The sequence below is a fragment of the Triticum aestivum genome, chromosome 4D, assembly GCF_018294505.1.
Source record: "Triticum aestivum cultivar Chinese Spring chromosome 4D, IWGSC CS RefSeq v2.1, whole genome shotgun sequence".
Classification (NCBI taxonomy): domain Eukaryota; kingdom Viridiplantae; phylum Streptophyta; class Magnoliopsida; order Poales; family Poaceae; genus Triticum; species Triticum aestivum.
This window is the reverse complement of record NC_057805.1, coordinates 293,871,512-293,881,912: the sequence shown is the minus strand read 5'-3', so window position 1 is coordinate 293,881,912 and position 10,401 is coordinate 293,871,512. Positions and strand designations below refer to the sequence as shown.

Sequence of the window (10,401 nt, the reverse complement as noted above, 5' to 3'; positions counted from 1 at the left end):
AGGGGTATTCAGGTGACAATGAACAACAAGGTAGTAAGCTCAAAGGATTCTCGGAACAACAGAGAGAATTTCGGGGTATCTTGTAATAACAAGATCATCTGGGAAACATTGTATGAATGGCGAGTATACGTGGTTATCCATAGGAGTTTATCGATGAAAGGGAATTGCAAAAGCGATGAACACAAGTTCTCGGGTTATCAGCGGAGAGTATCTTCAGGGTCTTCACGTGCAACAGACGATCATCAGTAATAAGGGGCTCTCCGGGTGAAAGTGATAACGAGATCCTAATGTTAGATTTAGTAAAATCATTTAACCCGAATAGAAGAGAGATCAGAGTCCCAGAGTATAGGCAAGGAGTAAAAGATCCTAATACCACCCAATGGCGACGTGGGCCCGTAAGACACACAGCCATGTTAGTAAAAGTTTTTGAAATGTCTAGACTAGACTTCGGCCAAGGAGTGTGGAAGGGGGATTCCTACAGGCAGTCGGCTCTGATACCAACTTGTGACGCCCCCGATTTGACCGTACACTAATCATGCACGCAAATGTGTACGATCAAGATCAGGGACTCACGGGAAGATATCACAACACAACTCTAAAACATACATAAGTCATACAAGCATCATAATACAAGCCAGGGGCCTCGAGGGCTCGAATACAAGTGCTCGATCACAGACGAGTCAGCGGAAGCAACAATATCTGAGTACAGACATAAGTTAAACAAGTTTGCCTTAAGAAGGCTAGCATAAAAGTAGCAACGATCGAAAAGGCAAGGCCTCCTGCCTGGGACCTCCTAACTACTCCTCGAAGCCGAACTCCACGTAGAATCATCCTCGGGATCTCTAGCTCCTGGACTCCAGCATCTGGTTGCGACAACCAGGTATAGAAAGGGGAAAGAGGGAGAAAAGCAACCGTGAGTACTCATCCAAAGTACTCGCAAGCAAGGAGCTACACTACATATGCATGTGTATATGTGTAAAGGGCCATATCGGTGGACTGAACTGCAGAATGCCAGAATAAGAGGGGGATAGCTAATCCTGTCGAAGACTACGCTTCTGGCAGCCTCCATCTTGTAGCATGTAGAAGAGAGTAGATTGAAGTCCTCCAAGTAGCATCGTATAGCATAATCCTACCCAGCGATCCCCTCCTCGTCGCCCTGTTAGAGAGCGATCACCGGGTTGTATCTGGCACTTGGAAGGGTGTATTTTATTAAGTATCCAGTTCTAGTTGTCATAAGGTCAAGGTACAACTCCGGGTCGTCCTTTTACCGAGGGACACGGCTATTCGAATAGATAAACTTCCCTGCAGGGGTGCACCACATAACCCAACACGCTCGATCCCATTTGGCCGGACACACTTTTCTGGATCATGCCCGGCCTCGGAAGATCAACACGTCGCAGCCCCACCTAAGCACAACAGAGAGGTCAGCACGCCGGTCTAACCCTATGCGCGCAGGGGTCTGGGCCCATCGCCCTATGCACACCTACACGTTGCGTACGCGGCCGGAAGTAGACCTAGCCCCCTTAATACAAGCGCGAGCTTACGGTCCAATGCGGCGCGCGCCACTCAGTCGCTGACGTCAAAAGAGCTTCGGCTGATACCACGACGCCGGGATACCCATAACTACTCCCGCGTAGATGGTTAGTGCGTATAGACCAAATGGCCAGACTCAGATCAAATACCAAGATCTCGTTAAGCGTGTTAAGTATCTGCGAACGCCGACCAGGGCCAGGCCCACCTCTCTCCTAGGTGGTCTCAACCTGCCCTGTCGCTCCGCCACAAAGTAACAGTCGGGGGCCGTCAGGAACCCAGGCCCACCTCTACCGGGGTGGAGCCACCAGTCCTTTCAGCCCCCTCATCAGAATCACTTGCGGGTACTCCTCGAGCCGACCCGACTTTAGTCACCACATGTGTCATGTATATAATGTATATAGTATATACCCATGATCACCTCCCGAAGTGATCACGGCCCAGTAGTATAGCATGGCGGACGGACAAGAGTGTAGGGCCACTGATGGAACACTAGCATCCTATACTAGGCAGTAGGATAGCAGGTAAGGGTAACAACAGTAGAAGCAAGGGCAGGCTATGCATCAGTATAGGATTAACGGAAAGCAGTAACATGCTACACTACTCTAATGCAAGCAGTATAGAGAAGAATAGGCGATATCTGGTGATCAAGGGGGGGGGGGCTTGCCTGGTTGCTCTGGCAAGTAGGAGGGGTCGTCAACTCCGTAGTCGAACTGGGGGTCGTCAGTAGTCTCGGGGTCTACCGGAAAGAAGTAACGGAGGGGGAACACAATAAATAATAGAGCAATCAAAGCAACACAAAGCGTAGCATGACAATACACGGTGCTAGGTGTGCCCTAACGCGGTAATAGGTGATACCGACGAAGGGGGGAAACATCCGGGAAGGTATTCCCGGTGTTTCGCGTTTTCGGACAAAGGTACCGGAGGGGGGAAGTTGCGAGTTCGATAGGTTAGGGAGGTGTGGCGGACGAACGGGCTGCGTATCCGGATTCGTCTCGTCGTTCTGAGCAACTTTCATGTAGAAAACATTTTCATCCGAGTTACGGTTTAAAAGATATGAATTTTGAAAGATTATTTGAATTTCTGGAATTATTTGAATTTAGCAAAAATGAATTATGACGTCAGCATGAGGTAACGCTGACGTCAGCAGGTCAACAGGTCGGCTGACCAGTCAAACCAGACAGGTGGGTCCAGTGGGACCCACATGTCATTGACAGGGCACTAACAGAGTTTTATAACTAACTTAAACAAGGTTATTAGCAGGTAGGCCCCACCTGTCAGTGCCTATTTAGATTAATTAATTAGTTTTATTTATAAAAACATTTTATTTAGTTTACTTACGCGGCGGGGCCCGCATGACAGTGACACTGGGCTGCCCAGTCAGCAGTTGACTGGGGTCAACCCAGTCAACTGGGCCACCAGGACCCACTGGCAGCGACCAGGGGGCCCCACTTAGCCACGTTGGCGGACGGCGCCGGAACAGCTCCGGCGAGCCAAATCGTGGCGGCGCGCGGCGGGCTCGGCTCGGGTTTAGCGCACAGGGGGTCCGAGGGGCAAACCGAAGAGCGGGGCGAGGCCTACACGATGCGGCCAAGGCAACGGAGGCACGAACGGGACCAAAAGGTCGCCGTGGCCACGCCGCCGACGAGGCCAGGCGGCGGAGGGTGCGGCCTAACGCGGCGCGGTGGCTACGGCAAGCTAGCGAGCTAATGGAGAGGGGGAGGAGGAGCAAGAGCTCACAGCGGGGCGTAGCCGTTTAGAGCGGGCGCGGGGAAGGCGTGGTGCAGTCGGAACCGACAGCGAACGGCGGCGGGGATCCGAGGAGGAAGAAGATGGCGCGGGGTCAATGCAGGGTTCCCGGGGCTCGGGCCCGTGGTCGAGGAGGACGGGCCCGACGCGGCGGAGCTCGTGGACACGTTGGGGAGGAGAACGGGGCTCGGTGGCCGCGGCTATGGCGCAGCCATGGCGACGGCGGTGCTCGGTTGCGGTGGGGAACGAGGTGGAGCTGAGGGGGGAAAGGCGCAGGGGCCGAGAGGGAGAGCGGGTGAGTGGAGGGGAGGGCTCGAGGCGTCGAGGGGATGTCGCCCTTATCCCCTCTCCGACGGGGACGGCGACAGGGTTCGGTGGCGACCGGCGAGCGCGGTCGCTGGGTCGGGGGAACAGGGAGGAGGGAGGCGACCGGGGGAAAGGTGGGCTGCTGGGCTGGGCCGCCCAGATGAGCCGGCCAGCTGGGCCATCTGGCCCAGTGAGAGGGGGGGTTAGGTCCAGGAAGGGGTTTGCTCTTTTTTTGTTTGTTTGTTTCTTTTTATTTTATTTTCTTTTATCTCTTTTCTGTTTTATTTCATTTTAATGCATTTAGGCATTTTCTAAAAATATGTTTTCTCCACAATAATTATCAGTGCAATATTTGGCACCCACCGAACATTTTTGTTTAAAATTTTGAAAACTTTTATTATTGACATTAATTTGAATTTAAATTTTGAAACGGTTTCGAATCATCACGAGGTTAACAACAGTAACCGTGGTGACGTGGCATCATTAGCGTGGGATTACTGTAGCTTAATTATCCGGGCGTCACAGTAGTGCTCGGATTTGCCATCTCTGCACCGTCGGATTGGTTTCATCCAACGATCATTATTCAAAGTTATTCATCCAACGACGTACCAGCGATCCAGCCACTTACATATGGGCCCACCGGCTCCCTCCAAAGCCCCAACGCACTAGAAAGCAGCATTCTTAGGGAGCTTGGAGTTTTAGTAGATATATATACCTGGTCAAAAAAAAAAGAGCCCTACTGGTTTTTTTTTGAGGGGTAAGAGAGCCCTACTGGTGAGCGAATCTGGAGGCAGCAAAGCCCAGTCCATACCGCGTGAAAAGTAGGCCCAAAGTGAACGCGGCTCCTCCCACGAACCCGGTGCGCACTTGTCTGTTGTCCGAGTGGTCAGTGGTCATAAACCCTTCTCCCTCCTCAGCCTCCTCTTTCCCCCTCTCGAAAGACTGCGCGGCCGCGAAGCCAAACCCTAGCCTCCGCCCCCCCTTGGAATCCGCATCGTCTTCAGGTACGACTTTTCCTCCCAGTCTCCTACCGTCCTCTGTGCTAATCACTAGTCTATATCTATACTATATACTCCCTCCGTTCCTAAATATAAGTCTTTCTAGAGATTTCACTAAGAGACTATATACGGATGTATATAGACATATTTTAGAATATAGATTCACTCATTTTGCTCCGTATGTAGTCCCTTATTGGAATCTCTTAAAAGACTTATATTTTGGAACGGAGGGAGTACAATATAGTGTACGAGTTTTGAAATTTTGAACCCTAAGCCTAAGAATGAATTTCAGCCGTTGATGAGTGTCAATCCAATGGCCTGGAGCGAAGGGATTCGCATCAACAGTGTCATTGTTTTACTCTAGAGAAATCTAGGATATTATCGCGTGCCTACAAGGCCTCAACTCAGGTAGCCAAGGAGAGGGAGCAGGATTGTGTGGCTGTAGCAAAGTTACTACTGTCCACCTGTCCCCAAGGCTTACTTCAGAACTTTCACGTGAGGATCCTGTTATCTGTTGTGAATTGGTGACGTTGTAAATTCCAGTACAGGCTAGAAGTATCTCGGTGCGGTGTGTATACAGTCTGGCAACCTACAGTAGTACAGTATACTGCTCCATAGCGGTTTACCCTTATGTGCTAGATACAAATGTTCAAACAATCCATGTAAAATTTAGGCTTGAAAGTTTTTTTTTGACTTAAAATATTTTCATTTACACAAAGTGATCTCGAGGACACAAGACTGAAATAGAGATTATGAAACCAGTAAAAAGATTGAGATTATGACCAAAAAAGAAATGTATATTTTTGAAAAAACTAACTTAATGGTGGTAAAAGGAGGAAAATGCAAAGTTGGAAATTAATTAGTTTGAATATGCGAAACTATATTTCATGACACACATCAATAAAATTTCTTAGTGAAAGTAAAACGAGGCCTTCAACCATGCTTCATAAAGAACGATGTTGCACCATTGTGTGTTATGCTAATTATATGAAAGTTTCAAGGAGTTCCCATTAGAAAACATAAATCTTCTTTTGAATTACATGATAAATTTAACCATAACATAGATGTTTAAATTTTTATTTTAATGGTTTAAACATAATGATCTGTCGTGCAAAGCACGTACAAATTATTAGTATAGATTTTATTGGGAGGTTCTTTGCTGTTCCGTTTGGGTTGGGGAGACGGACCATGCTCTGTTTTGATTGGGGAGATGCGGGGGGGAGACATATCTGTTATTTTTTGTCCGTGTTGCTCGTAGGATCTGACTGACACGCCCTTCTTTGGTTGCAGCAGGGAGGGATGAGCAGGCGCTGGAGCAGGACGATCTATGTTGGCAACCTCCCTGGGGATATCCGGGAGAGGGAGGTGGAGGACCTCTTCTACAAGGTCTTGCAATTCATTTCTGTCATTATGTTGTAAAATAAGGAATTTGCGCTAAGCTCTCTGTTAAGCCATGTTCGCTAGATTCATCTCTGTGATGTGGTTATTCTTGTTCCCAAATTAAATTAGCAGTACGATTTGTGCAATTTAATGGGATGTAGAATATGGTACCGTTGTGCAAAAAGAAAACAAAGACAAGAGAAGTATAGTGACTTGAGAAGGCTGATGCCTCATGTACCTTCCATCCAACTTTCCTGAATCTCAAGTCAGGATATGGCTCCAGGATGTACTAGTTTTCTACTGCTGAATTTGCGTGTATGATTTTGTGCAAAGGTCTAATATTATCAGCCTTGTTCATGTAGTATGGCCGTATTGTTGATATTGACCTGAAGGTTCCTCCAAGGCCGCCTGGCTATGCTTTTGTTGAGGTAATATACAACCTAATGCTCTTGATAGTGCTCACTCTATTTTGTTCTCCTGCTGAGACATCATTGCTGTATACAAAGTGGGCACAAACTGATGATAAGCTTATATGTAATTTTGTAGTTTGAAGATCCTCGTGACGCCGAAGATGCCTGTGCTGGACGGGATGGGTATAACTTCGATGGAAATCGTCTAAGAGTAACAACACTATAGTCTTAGCAACTTACTCCATTCAAAGTCTCTAATTTCTCTGTGTAATGCCCACTTCTGTGTGGTGTGTGCAGGTGGAACCTGCTCATGGTGGGAGAGGTAGTGGTGGCCCCTCTCATGATCGTTCTAGCAGCTTTGGTGGCGGCGGCGGCGGTGGCGGACGCCGGGGTGTCTCCAGGCACACGGATTACCGTGGTATGGCTTTTTACAGATAATATTGAAAATAATGCTAAGTACCCAGTCCTCTGCCAGCAAGCTTAATCTCTGCAATATTGTGCACAGTTCTGGTTACTGGCCTGCCTTCTTCTGCGTCCTGGCAAGATTTAAAGGTTTTATTATCATCCGTTCTTTCTTGATTTTAGCTGTAAAATGTTTTCTTTCATGCGAGCAAGTAATATTTGCCTGAATAATCTCTGCTCAGGACCATATGCGAAGGGCTGGTGATGTTTGTTTCGCAGAAGTGTATCGTGAAGGCGGCGGTAAGCCTGATTTTGAGCACACCTTTGGTTTATACTAATTGACTTACGTTGATTTAACACCCATCTTAACTATTAAGAAGCAGTGAAGTATGTGCTTAATGTGATAACTCTGGAGCTATTTTTACAAAGGGAAAGTTCAGTCCCAGATCCATTCTGAAATTCCCATCTAACCCTCAACTCACACCCGATCATTTACCACCACCTGTAAGAATAACTCCTCAAGCATGTGAAATCTGAATAGCTAAGAAAAAAATTGAAGCAGAATTCCTATTACCAGCAAGTGCATTCTACTAATAATTATTCAAGACATTTTTTTTGTTCTGTTTGTCCAGAATCCCAATGCTTAATCAAGTCTGACAAAACTAGGCACTCATATTACCTGAAATGTTCCACAACAAAATACCGTTTGTTTCTGTTTATATTTCTATAAGAAGAGGGTTTTCTTCATCAGGACCAGTGATTTGTTCCCTTTGTGCTTCTGTTGATGGCAGCAGCTCCTACTCTACTATAAGGCACTTTCTGACTTTATGTGCATGTTATGCCATATTTCATTTGCGGCTTTATGCTTTGCATTTACTACCATACCATTTTTCGTTTCCTTTATGCATATAGTACTCTGAAGCAATAATGATTCCTTGTATATTTAGTGTCTTGACCTGTGTTTTTATATTGTTACAGGCACCATAGGAATTGTGGACTACACAAACTATGATGATATGAAATATGCTGTAAGTCTGTATTAATCTGTTTTATTGTATCCTCTCTAATTCATTTGTCTATTTGTATTAAGGTTTTCATCCAATGACCATTGCTGGTACTAATTTGGATGCGTGAAAATACCTAACTATTGCACTGTATAGGAATCTTTTATACTGTTACTGTGTTATACTAATTAGTAGTTCTTGTCGTTCTCTTTCTATGTTTTTTGTTCTAATTACACCGTCTTGGCTGTTGACTATCGCTTGCAGATAAAGAAACTGGATGACACTGAATTTAAGAATGCATTTTCTAAAGGTTATATAAGGGTAAGCACTTGCTTGCATCCTAGTCAGTCCTGGGATTCTGGTTCATGAGGCTAACCATGTGCCTTCTCTGCAGGTGAAGGAATATGATGGCAAACGTGGGCGCTCCTACTCACGTAGCCGGAGCCCAAGTCGTAGCCGCAGCAAAAGCAGGAGCCCAAGGTTTATATATCGTATTATGATGGTGTCCTTTTTATTCTGTTTTATAAGTATCTTAGTTGTATGAAATTGTTATATGCAGCAAATCTCCCAGGGCCCGCTCAGCATCTAGGTCCAGATCAAGGTCTCTTTCTTCCCGTTCTCGTTCAGCATCAAAAGGACGTTCTCCATCAAGGTAATATACATTGATTGCAGTAGATTCCCAACCTCCAAAATAGTAGTACTCTACTACGCTTTCAGGTGTACAACATGATCTAGGCTTCCTGTAATATTTACTTGTATTCTATATTTGTTGATACATTTGCAAAGAAGCTTGCTAATTTGAAAACAATTGTATACTAAAGAATGAGTTGTTCTGTCATTTCAGCCTATTGGCTGTAGTAGTAACGAAGTTCAGTTATTTGATTATGTTCCCAGACACCTTTGATAATGTTGGCACATGATAATGTCGGACTGCAAGGGGATTTCCTTCTCAAGAACTCAGTTTATGCTACAAACGATGTGAACTGCTTAGATTCTTGTGTTTTTTGAAGACTTCTCTTCATTTTATCTGGGATTGTGCGGCGATCTGGGGATTGCACATTAGGATATTGAGGATGGAATTTGCTACAGTTGTGTTGGTTGTATGAGGTATGCTCGTTTATTGAGAGCTTCTATGGAAAGCTAAAATCACCCTATTTTCCTTACCTAATGTACTGTAACTGATTACCATCAGAGCTTGGGCATAGCGCATTTTTTGGAATTCTGGACATAAGAGCCTTAAGGAATGACGATATGGATTATGATGGTACAGTGACTAGGAATTTGCTTGGGAGTCCAATGCATGAGGAATGAGTTTGCTTCCTACTTGTACTCTCCACATGGTTGTAGTTTGCATGCACTAATTGCATTCAGTACCAGATGTTTGCATTTCCTTGAGCTCTTTTCGCTTTCATTTGGTTAGTCCAATACCGGGTGAGGCATGAAGGCTTTTTGGACTCAAGCTGATATAAATGTGCATTCTGGATATTGAATTCAGTTGTTTGTGGAACTTTTTGCAGATCACCAGCAAGATCGAAATCCCCAATTGCTTCTGTAAGTTTCTTTATGTTTACTTAATATGTTGTTTCTACCCTATAATGTTTTTGGAACTTTTGCAGATCACCAGTATTATGGATCTCTTTCATTTTTGTTTTTTACTTATGTTGTTTCTACTCTAATGTTTGTTCCCAGCCGGCAAACGGTGTAGTGGCAAGTCCAGGGGCAAGCCCGAAGAAACGCAGTCCAAGCAGGAGTCCATCTCGTTCACGGTCACCTGATGTAAATGTTGTTCCTTGTCTACATGTCCCTTGAAGATCACGGCATGGCTGCTCTGACTAACTTGTCCACATTTTCAGGCGAAATCTGAATAGAAGCACTGCACTGGGCAGATGAGGCGTGTGCTCAGGTCTAGATATTTGTTGTCCTCTATGCTTCTTGAGAAGATGTCAGCAACTGTCCAATGAGTCTCCTTTATTGTATGAACAGTGTCAACTTGTATTGCTGAAGCCATCGAACTTGAGCACTATCATATGCGATGCCTGCCAGCCAGCCTTTCATTCAACTAGTACTTTGTCTGTTAAATGTTATTTCGTGGATTCTGTTAAAAAATTCATGCAAGACGTTTGTGTATTCATGCTTCATGCTTTTTCTCACCAATGTTCCTGTTACCATCGTTTTACAGCGTATGCTCGTATAAGTTCGTACTCTGTTCTGAATTAATTGAGGTTCTAGATTTGTCCTAAGTCAGACTTTTAAGTTTAATCAAGTCTAGAATAATATATGGATCTTTTTAACACCAGCTTAAAATACATTTTTGTCCAGTTTTTTTGTTTAGGACAACAAAAAACTAATTAATTCGGAGCGAAAAAAGTAATAAGGAATTGATGCCCTATAAGGCCTTGTACGGTGTAAGGCGCGTCTCTTTTGAAGAAATAGACATTGGTTTTAAAAAAGTTCGGTTTATTTTTCCAAACACCTCTCTAAGCACCTAATATTGTACAAGGCCTTCAAGGCGGACCCTTAAACCTTTGCTATATGTTCGATGGCCACTTTTGCCATTTAATAGGGATCTGTATATGCCCGCTTCGCAGTACGAATGTATGGGTTCCGGTATCCAAGAGACAA

General features: G+C 45.1%; 1 protein-coding gene across 9 annotated transcripts; it reads left to right on the top strand.

Moving 5' to 3' along the window:
• The first annotated feature begins 4,447 nt into the window (after positions 1-4,447).
• Positions 4,448-9,933, top strand: LOC123097510 (serine/arginine-rich-splicing factor SR34). Of its 9 annotated transcripts, none has more exons than XR_006447346.1 (16): positions 4,448-4,589; positions 5,874-5,969; positions 6,326-6,391; positions 6,510-6,584; positions 6,671-6,791; positions 6,879-6,925; positions 7,018-7,075; positions 7,754-7,803; positions 8,044-8,100; positions 8,174-8,259; positions 8,339-8,431; positions 8,790-8,886; positions 8,972-9,043; positions 9,297-9,330; positions 9,469-9,555; positions 9,633-9,933. XR_006447346.1 is itself a non-coding variant. In XM_044519278.1 (15 exons), exons 3-15 carry the CDS (start codon positions 5,883-5,885, stop codon positions 9,645-9,647), a joined length of 882 nt encoding a protein of 293 aa, XP_044375213.1. In that variant the 5' UTR covers positions 4,456-4,589; positions 4,876-5,078; positions 5,874-5,882; the 3' UTR covers positions 9,648-9,933. The 9 variants fall into 9 exon arrangements, 4 of the variants coding, with proteins under 4 accessions (XP_044375211.1, XP_044375212.1, XP_044375210.1 ...); XR_006447347.1 differs by having other exon boundaries at positions 9,469-9,561; XR_006447351.1 differs by having other exon boundaries at positions 8,674-8,886; positions 8,972-9,210; positions 9,469-9,561.
• Positions 9,934-10,401: the final 468 nt, after the last annotated feature.

What these genes read in the sequence shown, in the direction of transcription:
- LOC123097510 (XM_044519276.1), top strand. Translation starts at nt 5,883, where the DNA reads ATGAGCAGGCGCTGGAGCAGGACGATCTATGTTGGCAACCTCCCTGGG. An exon ending in CTGGCTATGCTTTTGTTGAG is followed by an intron (nt 6,392 to 6,509) that starts GTAATATACAAC and finishes GTAATTTTGTAG; the next exon opens with TTTGAAGATCCTCGTGACGC. An exon ending in CGAAATCCCCAATTGCTTCT is followed by an intron (nt 9,331 to 9,468) that starts GTAAGTTTCTTT and finishes GTTTGTTCCCAG; the next exon opens with CCGGCAAACGGTGTAGTGGC.